We start from the raw sequence: 23,498 nt of genomic DNA on the forward strand, positions 1-23,498 counted from the left end.
GGAGCCTGTGCTCCACAAGAAGAGAGGCCGCGATAGTGAGAGTCCCGCGCACCGTGATGAAGAGTGGCCCCCACTTGCCACAACTAGAGAAAGCCCTCGCATGGAAACAAAGACCCAATACAGCCATAAATTAAAAAAAAAAAAAAAAAAAAACTTAAAAAGAAAAAAATGATTGTTTAAAAAAAAAATCATTTGCGAATTGTTTTCTGTATAAATGTAGAATATGAGAACATTGGGCTATTTCATAGAAACACTACAGTAAGTTCTACATATTGGTTTCAACACAGTTAAATTCCCTGAGTCTAGTGCCCATTGTACAGTGTTGCAGAATGCTTATTAAAGCTACTTATAGATGATAAACTGAATCCCTTCAGTAGTGCAAGTTCATATTCTTTTTTTAATCTGTGTTTTGCCTTCGATAGTGGCCTCTGTGGTAAGCTTCTCCAGGAACAGCAATTCTCCTGTTCTCTTATGTGATCCTAGGTACACATAAGAGAGATAGGTGTTGATAATTGCCTAGTTGTTCATAGAAAATAAATGGTTTGGATAATTTGAGCAGTTTGAAATCAAAACTGAGGCAGCTGGCATTTCTTTTTACAAAATAATCTGTGTTGTTTCTGTTCTTTATGAATACTATTTTGGTGGATTAATTAAAGCCATAAAAGCCTAATTTAATAGGCAATAATTGTATGCTTTCCCCCTTTCTCTCCCCCTAAATCAAATAAGAACTACCCTGCATTTTACCCTCTGAGAACCAGCATTTTCTGCTACTTCTCTTCCATATTCTTACCCAGGTTTTCCTAACTGTTTGCTTTTAGTCTGATCTGATACTGAGTTGCAATGTGTGATTATTACTAGTGAGCAAGTGTCAGTTTTATTTGGGCCCCAGAAATGGTTAAGTCTAGACTTATCTAATGATATTCACTGACTAGATATCAGTCAAACCAAAGTAATTTGAGATTTTTAAAATTTTGTGTAATATTCATTTTTAGGGTATTTCTTGAGAATTCAATTTTGATCATGGAGATACCCACTGTTTATTTCTATACCATTTTTCCTGGTTATTTTAAGTGTGTCATCAGCAGAAATTAGAAATATTTTCTACTCAACTTGCTTGTAGAGTGGACTAGCCTTTTCCTCCCATCCCTGCTGCCTCTGAATCAAGCTGTGCTTGGAGGCGAGTCTAAATTAGGTGTAGTAAAGGGGGCTAATTAAAAGTAGTAGTCATGAATGTATGTGTACATTGTGACATGTTCTGACCTTTTTTCTTTCTTTTTTTTTTTTTAATTTAGCAACATACATCTTAAAAAGTTGCTGTGTACAAAGCATTATTCTTAGTGGAGAAGGAGGATTCAGAGGTGGTCCCTGCCTTCAAATGAACTTACCATCTCGTGTGGGAAATGGTCTCACACGATAATAAATGGAGCTCACGGAAGCCTAGCTGGGTGGGGTTGGGTGTGGCCTCTGTGTGTGAAAGTGCCTCTCCCTCCCAGGGTTCTGGTTTGGAACACTGGAGTTGAGCTGAAGAGGCCTCATCAAAGGCTGGAGTGTTAGTTTAGCTAGCTGGGCCCTTCAACCAGAGCATGTGGTGGAGGGGCCTGCCTTTCTTAATCATTGTGGGCATTTTTAAACACACATGTAGAAAGACTAATACAATGCGCCCCCATATAGTCATCACTCAGATTCAGTAATTATCAAGACTTTGCTAAATTTGTTTCATTTATTCCATTTTATTCTTTCTTGCTATTGTGTTTTAAAGCAAATTTCAAATATCTGTCATTTCAATCCTATGTACTTCAGTATGCACCTCCAAAAATATGGCCATTTTCTTGTCATCACAATGCCAACGTGAGTCTAACAAAGTTAATAATTCCTTGGTATTGTCTTACAGAGGATGTCACTTGTAAGCCTTTTTTGTAAGACGTCACTGTGTTTGCCATTTTTGTGTCTTCAAGATCTTTGTTGCTTGGTCCCAATGAATCATTACCATGGATAATTTTGCATGATAGAGGCTTTTTCTGGATACTTTCTCTAATGAAAGATTCTGAGGGGAATTCCCTGGCAGTCCAGTGGTTAGGACTCCGAGCTCTCACTGCCTGAGGCCCTGGGTTCAATCCCTGGTCAGGGGACTAAGATCTCACATCTCATAAGTCACGTGGCACAGCCTAAAAAAAAAAGAAGAAAAGAATCTGATCGTGTTCAAGGTGTTGATTCTGTTAACTTTACTCTCAGGCAGGTTATCTACTGAGACCAGTTTAATTACACTTGCAACAGAGCTGTAGAATACTGTCCAGTTTAGTTTTAAAATTTGGGCTGTCTCTGTGGCACACATTGTGTGATAGCACATTGGACTGCTGTCACAGTCTGGTGTGGTCATTCAAAGAATATATAGTCAGAAAGTATGACGGTGTTTGATACTCAAGGCACAAAAGGAGCTGACCATGGTTGAGTTCTTATAGTTCTTGCCGTGCATTGACTCTTCTTATTCTTCCCTACTTCAGCTATTTAACCACGGAAATGGAATTAATTTTCACTCCTGAAATTGCCAATAGTACAGCCTTCTCCCTCCAATACATATGCACACATAGATGCATATCCCAAAATATTCTGGGAACTAGGAGAAGAAAAGTGGGCAGACTGGGAGCCATGCAGATGCTTTCTTCTTCCCGTCACGGTCAGAGTAGATCTTTTCACTTCCTGGGAGTTTGGACACAAATTCTTGTTTATCATCTCAGCCTGTGGATTTGTACTGTAATATGATTTCTAACAGTAATTAAATATAATTAAATAAAAATATTCATTTTAACTAAATACTATTATAGCAATAAATATTCATTGACTAAAATAAAACTCATTATCTTCCCATGTTCCTCTCTCTGTGTTTCCTGTCTTGGTTAGTGGCATCATTATCCTCCCACACAAGAAATTCTAAGACTGTTTCCTTGACTCCTTCTGCCAGTTGGTCATCTTTGCAATAGCTCTGTTCACTTCATTCCAGGTTTCCAGCCCTAGTTCCAGGTCTTTACTGTCCGTCTGACTCACGATAGCTTCCAGTTTGCCTCCGTCTTTGTCAGTTGCTTTCCCTGCCAGTCCATCAGCTCCTTACTTCGGGCTGCCATTCTGAAATAGAAACCTCATCACACCACTCCATTGTGCACAAGCCTCTGATAGCTCTGAGGTCTACAGACTAAGAGCCAGCCTTCTCAGTGTGGCATTCCAAGTTGTGTGTGCCTCAGCTGCGCTAGACCACAAGCTGTTGCTTCGTGTACCTTGTACTTCTGTTCTTCCCTGCTCTGCTCAGCTTGCCTGTTGTCTGGAATGCTGATAAGTGATAGAGGAGATTCCAGCCCATGTGCTTTCATTTATTATGCTGAATAAGTAAAAGTTGTGTGGAATTGGTTGTAAGGAAGTTTTACTTGTTTCTTTTAGTTTTATCAAATGAGTATGAGACTATAGATCAAAAACATTCTTGGATGCAGTTTCTAAAGTTTAGTACTCCAAGGATTTAGAGTCTTAAGTTTTTTGTTTTTTTGTTTTGGCCGTGCCATGCGGCTTTGAGTCTTAAGATTTAACAGCAGTGCCAGTCACCTTTTTTGAACATTTCCCCCCCTTGAATCTCCAAATTCTGTGTTTACCTTTGTTGTTATTACTCTTTGCTTGGGGCAGGGAGGAGGAGGAAGATGTGAAAGTAAAGGAAGTAGATTTCAGTCAGGGACAAGGAGAGAAACACCCTGATAGAAGAGGTTATCAAACACCAGCTGTTTGTGGTTTGTTAAGGAGGAAATGTTACCAAAAAAAAAAAAGAGAACTTTTCATTTTGAAATAAGATTCTTTGTTGTGTTAACATACAATTTTTGTCAAAATGTAGAACTGACAAAGGGTGAGAATCTTTTCATTTGTCTTAATAACTGTAATTTGTTGTTTTAATGAAGCATTTTGAGATTTACCTGCTTTTATCAGTAAAAAAAAATTGTTTGCATATAGATAATGGAAAGTTATCATTCAAATGTTATTTCATATGTCTTTATTTATTTTTAGACAAAAGAAGTTAGAAAAAGTGATGGAAGAAGAAGGCCTAAAAGATGAAGAGGTAATTAATATTGAAAAAATTTTCCTTGAAACCCAGCGTGGCAGATCATATCTTATCCAGCAAGTTGTTAGCCTTGGTGCACAGGGGAATGGTTTTGACGCAATAACAGGAAATTATGAGGGCTGGTGTACTTCTGGATTTAGGTACTCATGCAGAGGGAGAAGTTAATTATTAAGTACCAGGAGAGGATGACTTCTCTAGGCTCTGTTGTAATAAATTAATTAGCTTTAGGACTCCAAGAAAAGGAAGAGATGAAATAAAATTAAAATTTAAAAAAGCAAATTATGGCATTTTTAATTCACTGAAAAGGCTCCACAGAAGTGGGGCAAATTTCTAAAATCTTTGTCAAGGCAAAATCTCTCTCAAATCAGCCCTTCCCTCCAATGCCCACAGATGTGGCAGAAAATATAGTTAACTCGAAACCATGTAAGGAACTGAAATGGCAGTGGAAATGCTTTCAAAAAGAGGAATGAATCATCGAACCCAGGAAAATGGTGAAAAATACCCAAGACTTGTAGGAACAGTAGAAAGTTAATGCATAAAATGAACCACAATGTGTAAAGAAAATCCAGAGGGAAATTTAAAAACCACACTTTTATATAAGGAAGGTTAAAGGAAAATGTTGGTTGTTTATCCTTCCTTCATTAGAAGCCTTAGAAAAGTCGATTGTTGACGTAGGTTAGTCAGAGCCCTCAGAGGAGGCACCGTCTGTTCAGTATGGCTTGGTTATTGTATCTGAAGGCCTGGGAAGGGAGGAGTGATCTTGTAAGGGTCATTCTGTGGTGCTTTCATGTGTGAACAGATGATGCTTAGTCTGGTGTGGCCCTGCTTTGCAGGTGGGTTAAACCACAAATACGACTTTGTTGCAGAGTTTCAGAGTTCCAACTCCTCCCCTTCCCACCTCTCTCCCTCTTTATTTAAACATTAGAAACGACTCAGGAGATCAGCACATGCTCGGAAGGAAACAGAGTTTCTTCGTTTGAAGAGAACAAGACTCGGATTGGAAGATTTTGAGTCCTTAAAAGTAATAGGCAGAGGAGCATTTGGTGAGGTAAAAAAACCACAGCGACTTGTCAAATACAGAAATACCACAGAACTTCAAAGCTTCTAACATACCATGAGCTCATGATTCTTGATATAACTGAAGTATGGAGTGCGTGGGTCAAGCATGCCAGCCCCACATCTTAAGTGTTCTGTCTGTCTTCTTTTTCTTCCCCTCTCCACTGTCCCAGGGATCTGGTTGTTCTCTGCTTTTCCAGAGATGATGTTGATGCTTTAAGTATTGATCTAGAGGGAGAGTTGAAAGGTAGAAAGAAATCAATATTTATTATTTACTGAGTGCTTCTCTCCTATAATCATGACAGTAACTCATTTTATACACGATGAGATGAAGACTCCGAGGGGATATGTAATGTTCCAGCATCACGTAACCATTGAGCAGTGGTACCAGAAGCGGGTCCTAGGTCTTCCTGATCTTAAAGGTCTTGCTTTTCGCATTACACTGCCTCTCCAGGAGCAAACTCACAGCATATCTCCACCCTTTATTTCTTCCGGCCAGATTGGTACAGCTCTAAAAAGATGGCCCTAGGTGACAGAATTTATCGAAATAAGTTATGTAAGTGGTGGTGTAGCGTGAAAGCATTTGCAACTTTGTCCCAGCTGGTCTTGCATGTGCATCCTGCTTGGTCACAAGAGCAGTCTGTTGGGGAGGGTTTGAATGAGCCCATGCAAGATCATCTCCATTCATGGAAAATGCCCAAAGTGGATGACCTACTGATGTATTAGTTTCATTATCATTGTATAAAAGGAGCAGCATAGTATTAAAAACCAGTACCTAGGGGAAATGTGAGTACATATCAAAGGCACAGGTGAAAGATTAAATTGATCCCTCATTGTTCAGAATCCCTGTTGGCCCCTTGAGAGAGGGAAAGGTACAGGACTACCTCTAAAAGAGCTCTCTGTTCAGTGAGGAGGGGACGTGGGACTTGAGGAGAACATAAAGAATGGTGCAGGGAGAAGAAAACATACGTATCTTGGGGGAAGAGGGGCAGGATGTGCAGGACATTTCCAAGAAGTTTTGTTTGGGTTTGCAGACCATTTATTTTCTTTTCATCATAAATTATCTGTTCTCTCTAAAAAAAAAAAAAAGGAAAATAGGAAAGAGAAAGGAGAACTGCAGAAAACCCTACTTCCCTGATTATGCTATTAATGCTATTATTTCCCTAATTATGCTATTATCCTATTAATGCTTCCAGGCATTTTTTTTTTTCTATACCTGAGCTTTTGCTGTTGTTTTAAACATTGTTGTAATCATTTCCTTAGGTTTTCTGAGCTGACTGCTTGACATGTGCCGTGGGTTTAATGAGTCCTTAAGTTCCAGAGTGAGGGTTTGTTTTTTTCTTTTTGGCCACGCCACGTGGCTTTCGGGATCTTAGTTCCCCGACCAGGGTTTGAACCTGGGCCCTTGGCAGTGAAAGCGCCGAGTCTTAACCACTGGATCGCCAGGGAATTCCCACAGTGAGGGTTTAAAATTAGATTGATTTGTTCAACTAGGGAGCCAGAGCTGTTCAGATGTGGAGGTATTTGAGGATGTTTCCAGCACTGACTTCACTGTGTGTAATATATCCATTTTGGAACATTGAAAAGCATTTTCTTCTGCTTTGTTATTGCTAGTTGCTTATATAAAAATTGCAGTACTTTTCCAGTTTAAATATTACTTCCTATAACACATGAAAGCATTAGCTTGGCATTGTGAACTTTTGGCATTTCTTTATAACTTTTAGGTGCGGCTTGTTCAGAAGAAAGATACAGGGCATGTGTATGCAATGAAAATACTCCGTAAAGCAGATATGCTTGAAAAAGAACAGGTAAAAGCACAATTGTAGCAGCGATTTTAGTCAGCTTATGAATTTTTGTCTCCTAGAACTGTTCTTTTTGCTTAATTGAAGTGTATATTCCTATTTTAGTTTTCTTTAGCCCTGTCATGTATGAATATACATGTAATATTACTTTTCTTTCTCCCCAAAAGGAGTTACATATATTTTAAAAGTACAAATAATGCCTATACATTATGTGCAGACTTCTTAAAGTTGAAAACCTACTAGAGAAATATCTGATATTTGTGTCTCCCAGTTGATCACAAGCTGTCCTTGTCATCAGGAGCCTTTTTTTGAGGTCTTTCTTACTGTGGTAGCATGTTCCTTACTGAATGCTGAGAGATAGAAGTTGTATATACACCTTGGAACTGAGGCTTAGGAATTAGAATTTAGAATTTGCAATCTAGAATGTGTCTTACCATGCTTCATTCTGTACATGCAAACCAAAGTTGGGTCTTCTCAGTGGCTCATCACTACCTAAGACCAGTCTTCTTTTGGAATGCATTTGAAAAAATATAATGCAAACGGCAGAGCAATGCAGATTCTCCTTTAATGATTACGAATACTTTCTAAAACCTCAAACCTACTTTGCAAATAGATTTATAAGATGCATTAAGTACTTCATGTAGAATAACTAAGATTTTAAATATTGGACAATATATTAAAAATGAGAATGCAGACTTTCTATAAATCTAGTTTAATTTAGCAGGTTGCTTAAGAACAGATTGTAATGGGTGACACCTGCAAATATCCTGTAGAATACCAGTTGCTACAGGAGGGCAGAGAGACCCCATGGAAAGGAGAGCTCTGGATACAGAGCCTAAGAGCCGGGATGGAGGCCAGCCCCACACCCAGTCCTTCCTGCTGCTCGAGAGGAGGTATAATCACCAAGGCTTCTCTGCCCTTCATTTAAGCGCCAGCTCAAAATTTGGGATTTTAATTTTCTCTTTAATTTTCCAATATTACCCAGAAGCTTTAGACTCCCAGGAATTTTGGTCGAGAGTATCAAATACCCTGGCAGTATATCTTCAGACAATATAGTTTATGCTAACACCAACCTTATTCATAATGCACACTAGCCCTATTAATTTATATCTAAAAATTAGTGTGTGATATGGGTGTAGGCACTGAAAGAGTTTCAGTTAATCTTGAAAAGCAAAATGTATGGCTGTATTGATTAGTCAGTATATTTTGTATTTCACAGGTAAATTCTATTTTTACAAGATAAATTTCCTATAGTTTTAAGCAAGACTCAAAATCTTTCTTTATCAAATGATTAGCATGCAGAATAAAATCGTAAAGAGAAGTACACATCATGAGTTTGACTTATTAATCCTTCATAGCATGTGCCAGAGGTAACAGAAGTGGTAACAGGATGATCCAAACATATTGTGTAAAAACATTTGCTCAAGTACTGTACCTTCTTCAAAATCAGTTTCTAAAAATTTTCTACATGAAAATAAAGGAAATGTCTGTTCAAATTAAGATTTTAAATGATGCATTAACTTAAATTAGTAGCTCACCTTGCTGATGGACTCAGCTCTTAAAGTTTGATCTCAGTGTGGTCCAATTAAAGTTTCTGGCCACAGACTCTACCTGGGTCAGCCGTCTTGAGGAAGCATGCAGCAGCTTTGTGGGGCAAATCCATCACTTCTGGGTGGGGCTGACAAAGTATAGATTCAGAGCCTAACTTTTTGTAGGTGTAGGTGGCTTATCCAGAGGAAAACTTTTTGCTTGCTATTACAAAACTGAGCAGGAATTACAGCTACCCACTAAGAGTTCAGGTTGTTATTCTGTCCCACAAGATGGAAATTTCTGCTACCTGGAAAATAAATTTTAAAGGGTAAGAGACCAGCATGTAGCTAGTCTCTTCATGTTTCTCTTCCAGTGCAAAAGGAAAACCTCAGTTGTGATGCCAGTATAGTGTTAGGATGGAACCAAAGACTGACTTTCATCTCTGCTTTCCTAGTGCCCAAGGTAGCAGCTAGCATGTGATTCCCCCACCCCATTCAGTATTTATGGAACAGGGGAAAGGGAACCTCTGGTGTGAGTTGCACCTCTGGCTCTTCCCTCCCCTACCCTAAAATCACCTGACTCCACCCCTGTATCTTGAGGTTCTTAGCTGCTGTCTCAGCCCCAGGAGAGAAGGGCAAGGTGTGGTCACAGTACCTGTAGCTTTCCCTGTGACAAACTGAGAATGTTGCAGTCACTATCCTGCCCTCTAAGGCGAGTGACAAGTGGCAGTGGTAGTGTCTCTTCTTTTCCGTACATCCCTGCAGTAGGTAGAGGCCTTAACAGGAGACAAGGGAAGCAGAGGTGGGTGAATGCTGCCGTGTATGGTCTTCGTGTAGTAATTGACTGGGTCATAGCCAGGGCTGCATTTTAGCAAGTGGCATGAGCATTTCCTCAAAGCATTACTTGGCTTCTTCATGATTTTATAGCACTGTTCCTTATCACCCTTATCTTCTTCCATTTTTCCCACCCTCATACCATAAGTAGAGATGTAAAAATGTAAATTTTCTAAGACAGCGGTCCCCAACCTTTTTGGCACCAGGGACCGGTTTCATGGCAGACAGTGTTTCCACGGACTGGCGGGGGGAGGTGGGATGTTTCAGGTGGTAACGCAGGCCATGGGGAGTGGTGGGGAGCAGCAGATGAAGCTTTGCTTGCTCGCCTACTGCTGTGCAGCCCGGTTCCTAACAGGCTGCAGACTGGTACTGGGGACCCCTGTTTTAAGACATTGAATTTATTTAAACATTTCCTAAAGAACAATTTTAGTAGAAACTGAAAACTCAAATGCTTTTAGGCCTGTGGGAGTTAGCATGGAAGAATGAGGCAGGTTAGGTGTAAGACAGGAGAGAGGGCTGGGATCTGTGTCTTTGGTAAAGACATACCAGTAAAACAAACAAGCATACAGCACATTGTCTCAAAACAAAAACCATGGGCTGAGTTTGCCAATAGAAGTGCCGGTTTGTGAACTTGGTATATCTTTACCTCTGAATGTATTCTAGGAGGTCCAGCCCTGGAACATATGTTAAGATCAAAACCTCTATTCAAGGATTGGACGGGGTCTTAATAAATTTAGACCTGATTCAACCCAGTTTTGCATCTTGTGACGCTTATATAAGAGGAGAGGGGGTGGGACTCGATAATGTGCAGCAGTGTTTTGATTACTATTATATACTTAAAGTAGATAAACTAAACTTGATAATAATAAATTAATGAAGTAATTCTCCCAAACCTTTGACAACTTGGTCTTCCTAGCTAGATATTTCAGTAAAAATAGAAAACGGCAAGGTCATAAATTTGAATCTACAACTTTTCTTAGGTGTTCTTATATTTAAGTTCAGTAAGAACTGATCGAGCACATCCTGTGTGCACAGCAGTGAACTGAATGCTGTGGCATCAGAGCATTCTGGTATTGTCAACCAGGGCATTGTCTTTGCAGATGTCATTGAAGACCTGAGGGAGGATGTGTTTAGAGAGTCTCATCTTGGGGACTTCTTTCTATCAAAAAGGATTATTAGAACAAAAAGATATGCAAAAGGATGGTAATTTTAACTAATCAAAGGTTCCATTTATAGCACTGTTAAGTTTTCCTTTGCATTCAAGCCATTGATTTTGCCATTTTTTAAGCCTTTCATCACTCAAGTTTTCATCACCGAATACCTTCAAGTCAAATGTTGTCAATTTTGAGTTAGTAGGTTTGCCTGAGCATAAACTAGATCTTTTGTATCATCACAGTTTAATACTCAAAACAGTATTTAAATTGTTTAAACAAATATACAGTCTAATAAAGCAGAGCAAGGCTTGTCATTAATCAAATGCGTGTACCTCCAGGTTGGCCACATTCGTGCGGAGCGTGACATTCTAGTGGAGGCAGACAGTTTGTGGGTTGTGAAAATGTTCTATAGTTTTCAGGATAAGCTAAACCTCTACCTAATCATGGAGTTCCTGCCCGGAGGTAATTACTTGACGATGAAAGGTCATTTTTCCTTTTTGTTTTATGGTTTCTCTATCACATCAATTAACCCTCCTTTCTACTTTTAATCGTGCTCACAAAGTTGCTTTCTGTATCTTTTTAGGTCTATAAGGAGGTCAGTAACCTGTCTGTGCTGGGGTGCCTTTCTACAGCTTTAGGGCCATAAAAGTAACCTTCTCCTTCATTCTCATGATTTCAGATGGATATTTCTTTCTTTTCTTTTTCTTTCTAAATATATAGGAATAAACTAGGGGCTTTGCCTACCCTCCTGTCAGTGGAATCATGTATAATTAGTTACCCCAGTGATAGAATTGAAGCTATTACATTCTTTGCTTCAACCTTTTTTCTATAACTTATAAGAAGTGAATTTCTCATTACCTATATTAGTAGCCACAATCAGTTTCTCATTTCTGAGATTTCAAGTTTTATGTAACTCGGCATGTGCATCTTCTGAGACAGCTCCAAAGTACACCCAGAACAGAGCATGCATCTGTTCTGGGGAACACAGTCTGTTTCCCAGGGAGCAGACAAACTGTGAGCACACTGGTAGGAAAGAAAGAAAACTTTTTCTTTTTTGCTTCTATAGCAAAACTAATATAATTGTGGTGTAATATTTGATCTTGTGACAACCTTTAGTTTAGTTTTAGGGTCATCAATAATTTTTTATTAACAACTGATGAAGGCTAGCAAAGAATCTGTCTGATAGAATGAGGAGAAACTTTTTAACATTTAGATGCCAGTCGTTAAATCGGAGTAAGAACCAGTTCAGTAACCAGCCAGCCCCTTGACATGTGTCTCCTCAAACCTTACCTGCACCATCTTCCATAGCCTCTCTTGTCTCCTGGACCCTGCCCTTTGCACCTGGTGGAGCTGGCCTGCAGAGCCATAGACCGCCTGGCCTGAGCGCTCTGATCATCTGAGCAAGCCCGCACAGGTGGGGCCACAGCGCTGAGGCCTCACAGATAACTTAGAGCCAGCCTGAGTCTCTGATGTGCCTCCAGATTGAATGCGTGGCTGCCAGGAGTGATAAGGCAATCATGTTTTTCAAGTTTTGGGGCAAAAAGGAGCATTTTAATAAATAGCTTAATTTTTGCCCAAGGGTAAAATATCCACTTTTCTCCAAGAATACAAAAATTCCCTCAAAGTTATAAATTAAATTTAAAAAGCAGCATGGCGCTCTATTAAAATCAGAGGTTTCTATCTCTTTTCCCTGTTTTCTAATATAAATGTCTTCCTATGCGATCTAAACTGAATGTTTCCTGTTTCTTTTAGCTTTAAACTGCTTATTCATATTTCCTTTGCTTTTGTCTGACTGTTGAGTTAGGATCAGAATCTTTTTTTCACCATTTTATGTTGATGGTATTAAGCAGAAATAATTAAATATTGACTTTGCAGAAAACTAAGGTTACCTTTTAACTGCTAAAATACTGATGTTGTGTTGTAAAAGTTGCATAAAGCATTTTGGTGTATATTTAACTACCTACAATAAAACACTGGAGAAAAAACCCAGCTGATCCAGGGAGGTGTTCACCGTGTAATTTTGGGAGGCAGCTACTACACATCCTAGTCTGTAGCATTTTCAGTTCATATTTAGCTTTTGTTGACTAACACTTGCTACCTAAATCCCACCTTTTTATTTATGTTCTAGTGTTTTGTGAATAAACATTGGAGAGCTTGTTCTCAGCCTCCCAGAATTTTTACGTTTCTGTTGTTTGGCATTTCAGCCTCTCTGATAATGGCAGTACAGCCTATGTGGAAATGCCATTTGGTTCTAGGTAGAGAGAAGTTTGCAGATATTTGTGCAAAGTGAAAAGTAGCTTTTCCCCCAGTCCAAAAAATTATTTTAAGCAAATTTATTTATCTGTCTACTTATTTATTTATTTTAGTGTGAGAGAAATTTCCTTTCTCTCTCCAAAGTAAAAGGGAAATCACAGCTCAGTGGTCAGCATCGGTCAGCTTAGGTGAAAGTGTTTTGCAATCCCTGGCTGTGAATTTTACCTTTTAAGTGTTAGAAACGGCTTACCATTTCTGCTCATATTGGGCATTTCCGCCCATAGTGGGTAATCTCTGGGACAGAGCAGAGGCCTGTTTAGCACCGCCTTACGTTGGCAGATGAGGGAGACATATTGAAAACTGGCATTTATTCATGTGTTGTTTTGTGTGTGTGTGTACTTTGTATCTTCTTGTTTCCAGGGGACATGATGACCCTGCTGATGAAGAAGGACACACTGACAGAAGAGGAGACGCAGTTTTATGCAGCAGAGACAGTATTAGCCATAGACTCCATCCACCAACTCGGATTCATCCACAGAGACATCAAACCAGACAACCTTCTCCTGGACAGCAAGGTACTGTGGGGAGTAGCAGCCTGACCAGCGTGTCTTTACCGGTCTGAGCAGCCTCTGCTTTAACACCTGCGTGGCTTGCGGTAATCACAGGAGGGGGGCTGTGAGCTACCCGGTACATTTTTTTCTTTTTCTTACAGGTAAGTTTGCTGTTACTTACTTTCTCTGAAAGGCTTATGAATTCCATAATTTGACTGAACGTTCCTCGTAAAGATAAAGAACATTTTGGAAAATGATGAAGAATAAAATTGATTTAAGTTATTTTGTAATAAAGCCAAAGAGAGTCATCTTCTCTTAGCATATAATTAACTATACTAATGCATCACCTATCAAGAACCCTTTTGTTGGGTCAACCTCATGTGTTGAGGATCCCAGCCAAGAACCAGGAAGGAAGGCAACAGCAACAGTAATCTGCCACAAAGTTCAGGTTCCAAATCCTGCGCCCTCTGCTTAAGACAGAGTCCTGCTCAGTCTCTGTACTCATCTTTGTAGTCATCTTTAGACATGCAAATGAGGTTAGTTCCCTGATTCTTAAACTCACAGCAAATCAGAAGAGAATCCCTGTGCTGCTAAATTGTTGGATGCTCCTTGGCAAGTTCCTCCACTGTCTGGACCTCACTTATCTATAAAGTGAATATATTGATCCAGAGAAGCTCCGAAGTCCCTTCCAGCTCTAAAATTCTAGGTTGTTGTGTTCTGGTACATAGAATTGTTGTCTAGACTGAATTTTTCTTTTAAGTAGGAAAGTAAATTTAATTCTTAGGGTATTTTTCTTTCTTACTGTCTTTTGATAACAGTCTTTGAAAAATCTGAAGTTTTGGTCTACTTTCTTTGGAAACCTTAATCTTTCTGTTTCAAGAGGGTAGGAGGTTTGTCAGATAATTTCTTCTGGTTAATAGTTTTTTTCTTTATTTTAAGAATAATGTATATACGTAGTGGAAAATTTGGACAATACAGAGAGCTATAAAGAAAAATACCTATAATGTTATCATTCAAAGATAACCACTATTTTAGTGAAATAGCTTCAGTACCTTTTCTGTTTGTGTCAATTTATGTACAGTTAGCATCGTAAAAGTAAATAGCTTGGTATTCTGCTTTTAAAATGTTAATGTATATGAAATTATTTTTCTGTCCTTAAGTTCAGATATATATATATATTTTTTAAACTGCGCCTGATAGAAGGGTTTTCTTTTTTTTTTTAAATTAATTTATTTATTTTTGGCTCCCTTGGGTCTTCATTGCTGCACGTGAGCTTTCTCTAGTTGCAGTGAGTGGGGGCTACTCTTCATTGCGGTGCGCGGGCTTCTCATCGCGGTGGCTTCTCTTGTTGCGGAGCACGGGCTCTAGGTGTGCGGGCTTCAGTAGTTGCAGCGTGTGGGCTCAGTAGTTGTGGCTCTTGGGCTTACTTGCTCCACCACATGTGGGATCTTCCCGGACCGAACGGATCGAACCCATTTCCCCTGCGTTGGCAGGCGGATTCTTAACCACTGCGCCACCAGGGAAGTCCCAGATGTATTTTTAATAAAGCAGTAGCCCTACTTTGTGTGGTCTTGGGTTCAGATGCCTTGGTTCTGTACCCCAGGTGCCTTAGTTCTCGCTTAGTTGTAGGCCGTAGTCTGTGTTCAAGGTCAGCAAACATACTGAAGGCCAAGAGCTTGGGGACTCAGTCTAGCTGAGGAGGATTTGGGAACCCTGTTTGGTGCATACATGCTCTCTACAATATGGTAGCCCAGACTTGTAGAGGAGAGCTCATATATGTGTTTAGCCATATAGATTATAGAAGTGAAAATGCAGACATTTTGAGTTCCTGCTGTATACTCAGAAGAGCTACAGAGTTCCCTGAAAATTTAGGTTTGAATAGCATTTGCTCCAGGCACTGCTTTTTTTTTTTTTTAAATAAATTTATTTATTTTATTTATTTATTTTTGGCTGCGTTGGGTCTTCGTTGCTGTGCGCAGACTTTCTCTAGTTGTGGCGAGCGGGGGCTACTCTTTGTTGTGGTGCACGGGCTTCTCATTGTGGTGGCTTCTCTTATTGTGGAGCATGGGCTCTAGGGCACATGGGCTTCAGTAGATGTGGCGCATGGGCTCAATAGTTGTGGCTCGCGGGCTCTAGAGCTCAGGCTCAGTAGCTGTGGCTCACGGGCTTAGTTGCTCCGTAGCGTGTGGGATCTTCCCAGACCAGTGCTCGAACCCATGTCCCCGCCTTGGCAGGCAGATTCTTAACCAATGCGCCACCAGGGAAGCCCCGGCACTGCTTTTTAAGACACTTTTTCTTGGAGGTGTCCAGGTAAATCATGTAATTATGAGAACTATAAAACACTTCCTTGGCTTGCAGAACAGGTTATTTGCAAGTCTTAAAGGAAGATACTAGGTTAGCAGGCCCAAAGCTGTCTTTGTCTTTGGTAGTTCACACACACACACACACACACACACACACACACACACGTACACACACACACACACACACTCCCTCCCTCCCTCCCTCCCAAAACCTGACCCTAAGCAAAGCTTCTGTAACCTTGTACGCTAGGAAGTTTGTATGTTACGGACTGAAGGAAGGTGGTATCATGGAAAGACCACAGATGAGTCATTGGAGCTCAGACCTTGGCCACATCACTTTTAACTGTGTGACCTTGAGCAGTATAGATCCCTGAGCATCAGGAGTCCCTCCCCTGTTTTTGGTTTTACCTCCTTATCTACTTAAAATTTTGGTTAGTGGACATTTGGTCCTGTCTAAAATGTTCATAAGATGTTTGGTCCATGCAAAAAGTTCCTTGCAATTTGGTCCAATCCAAAGTGTCCATGCCAAGTGGTTTTGGACAGAACCAAGTATCAAGGACCTTTTGGCGTGGACCAAATGTCCTGCAAGGAAAATCTCACCACCCCAAGAACACCTTCCTCTTCCTTAGGGCTAGGCATGTGCCAGGTTCCAGGTTAGGAGCCTTACATGCATTAATTCTCATCATTCTTGCCAGGAAGATATCATTATTCCCATTTTCCAGATGAGATCAGGGGGTTGGAGAGGTTAAGTAATCCTGGTCTGGAGAGAGAGAGCATTGATTTCTGCCTTTGGTTCTGCCATTTCACCCCAAAGTCATTTAATGACTCTTGAGTCTGTGAAGTGTGGCTTAAGAATGAGACAGCACACTTAAAGGCATGGTGCCTGCCTCACAGGAGGTGTGAGTTTTCTTTGAAGACAATGATAAAGTCAGAGACTTATGATTGGAATACAGTGTGGCAATATTTGTCAATAACTGTGCAATAAAGTTTATTCCCTTTGTCTTTGGAATAGTTTACTCCTTGGCATTTATTCTGATGAAGTAATTCAAGTGGAGAAAAAGCTATATGAACAAAGATTTATTTACTCATCATTTAACAGCCGTTTATTAAGACCATCTTCTGTACCATGTGTGATTAGGGTTGGGAACACAGGCCCTCTCTGGCACAGGGGTGCTTTGAGAGTAGATTAAGCATCCAGTATCGGGGATAGGTAGACAGCGATGTACTAAGTCATTTGCATATTATGTAGACATTAAAAATGATTTTGTGGAAACACAAAAGAATATTTGATTGAGTTAGTTTAAGAAGTAAAATTAGATGCTGTGGATACACCTGAAACTAATATAATATTGTATGCCAACTATATTTCAATATTTTAAAAAAGTGAAAAAAAAGTTAGATGCCACGGAGGGTTCAACTAGTTTTAAAGTTTATATTTGGACAAAAACAAAGGTAATGTGCAAAAATGAAAATACTTTTATTTGTATAATAGGATTTGGGGTGATCTTTAAGGAATTTGTTTGCTATTATATATTTCTCCCTGTGGTAAAAGAAAAAGTAGCACCCTTTGGCTGTGGAGCTGCAATGGATACTGCACGGAGCTGGAGAAGATAATGTTCTGCTTCACATCCATGAATGTTCATCCATTCATTACCTTGTTTCCTCCCCGTAGGGCCACGTGAAACTTTCTGACTTTGGCCTTTGCACAGGACTGAAAAAAGCACATAGAACAGAATTTTATAGGAATCTGAACCACAGCCTCCCCAGTGATTTCAGTAAGTGTTAACAGTGATGTTAGCCTTTTTATCCCTTAACTGGGCCTGGAAGAGCTGTTCCCCTGGTAACCAAAATATGCGGGATGGATTAGGAGATTCTCACAGTTTGAGTCTTTAGAGAGTAAAAATACCTTCCCAGGTTTGCCTGTGATTTGTACTATATGGTGAGGCAAGATGAAGGCTACCAAATGTGTTAAAGGCAGATGTCCAAAAGAGCATTCTTTGGAGCTCTACTGAGAAGGTTACAAGGGATGAATAAGGAGCAGGCAAGCAAAAGTAGTAGAGGAAAGAGTCCTGGGAACAACTCCAGATTAGATTTATCCTTGGTGCTTCTTCCTGTCATGGCAGAAAGAAGTTTATGAGTTACTTTCACTCTATCAAACCATTGAAACTCTATAGTAAAATTACAGTTCATCCTTGAGAAGCTTATGTCCATAGTGTATTATATATTCAGAAGTCTCTGACTATGTAACAGTTACTACTGTTGGAAATTTGATAGTAATTTTGAGAAGTTGTGAATGTTTTAGGTCCACTTTGGGACCTTTGCTTCTGATGAGACTGAATTCCCTGTGATTCTGATTAAATTCCCTGTAATTTTGTTTAAGGCCTGTCCGTGTCCTCTCTGGCCACCTGATCCACATAGAAGTGTGGCTTACAACTCTTATTGTGTGATTCTTTGAGTTAATGCTTTAGAGCCTCTGATTTGGGCTTATGAATTTGCTGGGAAATGTGTCATCCAGAGTTATTGATGTATGGGCAGAAAAGCAAGACTTGAGGGTCTCATGTGGCTTGAACCAGAGCCTAAAAAAGTAGTAAACTTTATTCCTGAACTTTGATTAGAACTTGTTTTCTCTGCTTTTAGCTTTTCAGAACATGAATTCCAAAAGGAAAGCAGAAACCTGGAAAAGAAACAGACGTCAGCTAGTAAGTAATATTTGTGGCTTTTTAAATGCTACAAACCAAGTATGAATCAGTTTAAAAGTATGCACATAAATTTGCATTTGATAAATGTTTGCAGCTTACCTATTCCTTGTTTTAAATTACCTTAATAGAGCACTGTCATTATGTTGGTAGCGCCAAAAGTAATCTTTTGAAGGAGGGCAGATAATATGAGGTTGTTTTGGTTGTGACGTTTTCAGTGGATGACCTCATTCTGACCTTTTACATTGGTGACAACCCCTTTCCTTCCTGTTGTACCTTTTCCCTATGTTTATGGTGGTAAAGGGGTTATATTTAAGATGGAGTTCTCGCAAAATGAAACTAAGTACAAATACCTACCCAGAGCTTTAAGGCTGTGGTTCTCAAACTTATAAAAGTTTGATTCACCGAGTCAAATCAGTTCATCTGCTCCACCCTTTCCTACTTTATGGTGGAAAAAGGAACTTGGTGATAAAAACTGGAGAGAAATTTAAGGGAAATGCTTACTTTACTAGTATTTGAGTATATACACATAAAATTATGCCCCACAAGCTTAAAAATAAGTAACATTATTGCATTTACCTTGATATCAATAGCATGTTGGAATTTATTTAAATAGTACAAATTCACCAGTGAAATATTGCTGTCTAGGCAAACTTTTATTCTGACTCATTGGTTCATAAAATGCAATGCACATATCCCAGTGTCTAGTTATTGGAGAATTATTGACCAGATATAATAGAAATGTGTATCACTACATACTTAGGCTTTGCTAGAAACCCAATAGCAAATTGAAAATAGTAAAGCTAAACTATAGCAGTTGGTCATTAGAAAGCAAGAATAGCAGGGATGGAAAACTATGATTAACTTGAAATGATGATCATGCATGTGTATTAGCTAGAAATAGTGGCACTTCTGCTTGTTGGTGTATACAGTTGTAACTTAACAGGTTTGCCAAATACAGTGTTTTGGCCAGATTTCTTAGTAAAATAGTGAATTAGAGTTCTCTATAGTATCTTTAATAACTCATTTAGTAGGTTGCTACTAAGTACCTGTTAGTCATATGTGAAAGTGGAAGCCTTAGGATTAAGAAAGAATCAAAAGAAAGGCTTGCATTTTTTGGATTCATTTAAGGCCCATCAGTGGGCCTCAAGACCATGCTTTGAATATTATGATTTTTATGTTAAACCTGGGCTTTTGGAAATGTAGAAAATGAAATTAATCTGTGATATCTTTTTCTAACATTAACTTGGGGATACTTAAGTTTGGTATAGCTAGTCACATCATAGCCTTCTTTCCATAGCTTGTTAAGGATTAGGGAATGTCAGGAGCAGATTTGGTCAGGTGCTTCTATTATGTCTCTCATAGAGCAGTAGATCTTAGCCTTGGTTGCATACCAGAATCACCTAGGGAACTTCAGAACTTACTGATGCTGGGTCCCACCCCAAGAGATTCTGATGCAGTTGGTTTGGGGTATATAGTCTCGGTATCTGATTTTTAAAAGGGCTCTGCGTGATTCTACTGTGCAGTGAAAGTTGAGACCCTCTATCTAAGAGACTATTTCTTAAACAGTAGCTTCTCCATTATTGGGAGACTGATAATTATCTATGTTTTGGAGGGTAACAAAAGGTAAGGAATCTTCTGTGATTAAAAAAAATTTTTTTAAAAGCAAACTAAGATTTAACCTTTGGCCACTTTAATTTTGGGGATAATTAAGCTTAAATACCTTAAATTATTCTTGTACTCTGAGAAGCTTTATGCCCTTTGACATATTCCAAAGGGTCATGTCACACTTACTAGGAACCCCTTATAGGTCTATAAGGAAGGAAATTTCCCAAGTTCCATATTTGGAGTTAAGTGTTCTTTAATAGTTAATGTTTTTTAATCTGAATAAACTTAGGTTCTCATGCTGTGGTTAAGGTTCTTGCCTTTTTACTCTATCTATAGTAGAAGTGGTCATCCTCATATGACCTCCTTTGATAACTTGAAGAAAATAAAGCTAACTTTCAGTCTTCAAAAGGTCAGTTAGCCCTGTGCTTTTGCCCTGTTGTAAGTGATCCCATTCAGCTAGTACCAAGTGGAAGGTTAATATTAGTTAATGCTTAATATAAATTTATTGCTCTAGGTTAAGCCTAACATATATAATTGTTCACCCTGCCTGCTACTTTTCAGTCCATTGAGAATCACTGAAAAAAAGCAGAGGCTTTAGCTTCATCTTTGGCTGATTAAATCCTATTCTAATATTTGTAGTACCAGCATGGTCCTGGGTAACTCTTAGGCCCTAGTAACTGATTAGGCAATAGGTATGAGCTAACTTTAAGGTATTAAACCACAGAGGTAAAAGATGAGGTACATCTAGGCATCCAATCTTTGTCAATTCATTTTTTTTGAGTGTAGAATTTTCAGAAGTCATTAAGTAGGAAATTAAATTGCTTTATATCCCCTAAAATCTTAAATGAAATCATAAGTTGGAACATATCATATGTTTGAAAGGACTATTAACAATGAACAAAACTCTTTTAGAGTGCAGCTCTAGCTGACACTGTGAACACCCAGACAACAAAAGGAAAAAGAAGGGTATAGATTTGAGGTATTAAGAGCTTCAAGTTGGAGGACACCCCAGTATGGAAAATAGACAAAGGTTTGGGAAGGGGGCAGTACCTGGATCACTTGTACTTACCACGTGCTAAAGTGAGAGTGGGCTCCCAAGGTGGGACTCTAGTTCCCAGGTGAGAACATTACCTTATATCACAGTTTTGAACCTGCTGTTGCCTACATTCTATAACTCCCAAGATTTTTTTTTTTACACCTTAGTATCTTGAAGAAATTCTTTTTTTGTGGCAGTAGGTCTCTGGTTTTATAATAGAAATCTTTGGACAAATAAGATTTACTTAACATTCAGCTGTGCTGGAATATATTTAGTCTAAATTGAAGGGTTTCTGTAGTTTCTCAACTTTTAGAATTAAAATATTTCTGCTTCCTGGGGAAGGCCCAATCCATGTTTCAGACTCTAAAGCTTTAAAAAAAAAACACAGTTGGCATTTATGTTATTTAATATGTGTATTTAAAAGAAAACAGTGTACAATTTTCCATATGGATAAAATGAGTTCCTGCCTTACCGTATACACAAAAATCGATTGTAGATGGAAAATAAAACTTAAAAAATTTTAGAAGAAAATACTGGGCAATATATTTATGACTTCAGAGAAAGGAAGGGTTTCTTAAATAACGTACAAGAAGTACAAATTGTAAAGGAATACTTGGTGTATTTTACTACTTTAAAGAAGAAAAAACCTTCATATATTGAAAGATGTAAGCAAATGAAAAGACAAGCCACATGGTCCAGCTACTTTGGAATTATCTTATAGTTCACGTGCATACCCTACAACCCAGCAGTTCTACCCCTAGTCAGATGCCATGGAGAAACTCTTGTACCAGGAGGCATGTATAAGAATGTTTATTGCATTTTCATAATAGCAAAAAACTGGAAATAACCCAGTGTCCATCGACAGGAAAATGGTTACATTCTGGAATGGAATATTGTTTAACAGTGAAAATAATTGAACTACAGCTACATGTGACATCATGGATCAATTTTAGAAACAAAATACTGAGAGGAAAAATTAGGTAGCAGAAGACTGCATGTAGAATATTTTTACAAAGCTCAAAAACAAAACTAAGATCTCAGTTTGAGAGACACATGTGGCAAACTTACTTTTTAAAAGCAGAGGAATGGAATTCCCTGTCGGTCCAGTGGTTAGGATTCCACATTTCCACTGCAGGGGGCATGGGTTCAATTCCCTGGTCGGGGAACTAAGATCCTGCATGCCACGTGGTGTGGCCAAAAAATAAAAATAAAAAAATAAAAGCAGAGGAATGATAAACATAAAATTGAGCATGGGGGTTAGGAGAAGCAGGAGGATGGGCTGGTGGGTACACTGTTAGCTTGAATAATATCAGTGATACATATTTTGGTTCTTCATTTGGACTCATGGGTATTTATTTTATTATGCTTCATAATTTGGTAATTTTACATTTTTTGGTATGTAACAAATAAAAAAATCATAATAAAAATGATAAGCCTCAGTCTGGGAGAAGATATTTTCAATATATAAAACTATAAAGGATTAATGTTCTGAATCAGGATTAATGGCTTGGATTCATAAAGAATTACTACGAGGGACTTCCCTGGTGGTCCAGTGGTTAGGACTCCACGCTTTCACTGCCAGGGCCAGGGTTCGATCCCTGGTCGGGGAACTAAGATCCCACAAGCCGTGAGGCCAAAAAGAAAAGCTAAAAAAGAAAGAATTCCAAGGAATCAGTAAGAAAAAAGATGATGCAACTGAAAAAAAACTAATGGTCAAAGGATCTGAACAGTAATTCACAGAAAAAAGAACTGAATGGCTAATTAACATATGAATATGCACTCAACCTTACTAGAAATAAGGGAAATGCAAATTAAAACAGCAAGATCCTATTTCATGTTCATCAGATTGGTAAAAATTTAAGAGTCTGACAAAGACAAGTGTTGGTGAAAGTGGAGCACTAGGAGCTCATCCCACTGGGCATGTTTAAATAGACGTAACCACCTTGGAGGACAACTGGATGATGTCTGATTAAGTTGAAGATGCTCATGATGCAAGACCCAGCAATACTACCCAGTGCCCAGGACGTGCTACAAGAATGTTTATTCAGGTGTTACTTGTTATAGTGAAACATTGGAAGCAATGTAAGTGTTTATTTAGAGAAGAATGTATAAAAAACATTGTGACATTTGTATAATGGAATAGTGTACAGCAGTGAAATTAGTGAACTAGAGCTACATGAATAAATCTCAAAATCATAATATGGAGGAAAAAAGCAAGTTTTAGCACTGTAGAATAATGCAGTACAGTATGAAACCCTTTATTAAAAGTTGAAATATACAAGAAGTTATATGCCATTTATACAAATATCCATACAAGCATAGCAGAGGGGTAGTTATGATTTCAGGGTAGTTATGACTTCAGTGGGGAGAGAAGGATTCTGGCTTTAATCATTTCTGTAGTTTTGTTTCTTTTAAAAAGGAATGATCTGAGACAAATATCACAGATTATTAACCTCTCTTTAATATGGGTAATGTATACATGGATGTTGGATTGTCTGTGCTTTTTTTCCTGTATGTTTGCAGTATTTCATAATAAGTATTTTTAAAAGTCCACACAGCTGTAGCTTTTAACTTTAGAAGTTA

At 38.7% G+C, this 23,498-nt stretch overlaps 1 protein-coding gene across 4 annotated transcripts in view; it reads left to right on the top strand.

Moving 5' to 3' along the window:
* The window catches only part of STK38 (serine/threonine kinase 38), a 42,310-nt gene that overhangs the window by 12,963 nt on the left and 5,849 nt on the right, over nucleotides 1-23,498 (top strand). For all 4 annotated transcript variants that reach the window (XM_082412621.1, XM_082412622.1, XM_082412620.1 and 1 more), the window contains 7 exons: nucleotides 4,039-4,090; nucleotides 5,019-5,141; nucleotides 6,874-6,957; nucleotides 10,807-10,930; nucleotides 13,142-13,296; nucleotides 17,248-17,350; nucleotides 18,213-18,274. In XM_082412621.1, the coding sequence (XP_082268747.1) occupies nucleotides 4,039-4,090; nucleotides 5,019-5,141; nucleotides 6,874-6,957; nucleotides 10,807-10,930; nucleotides 13,142-13,296; nucleotides 17,248-17,350; nucleotides 18,213-18,274 (703 nt within the window). The remainder of the gene's footprint in view (nucleotides 1-4,038; nucleotides 4,091-5,018; nucleotides 5,142-6,873; nucleotides 6,958-10,806; nucleotides 10,931-13,141; nucleotides 13,297-17,247; nucleotides 17,351-18,212; nucleotides 18,275-23,498) is intronic.

This window comes from Balaenoptera physalus, assembly GCF_965194825.1.
Source record: "Balaenoptera physalus genome assembly, chromosome: 11".
Classification (NCBI taxonomy): Eukaryota; Metazoa; Chordata; class Mammalia; order Artiodactyla; family Balaenopteridae; genus Balaenoptera; species Balaenoptera physalus.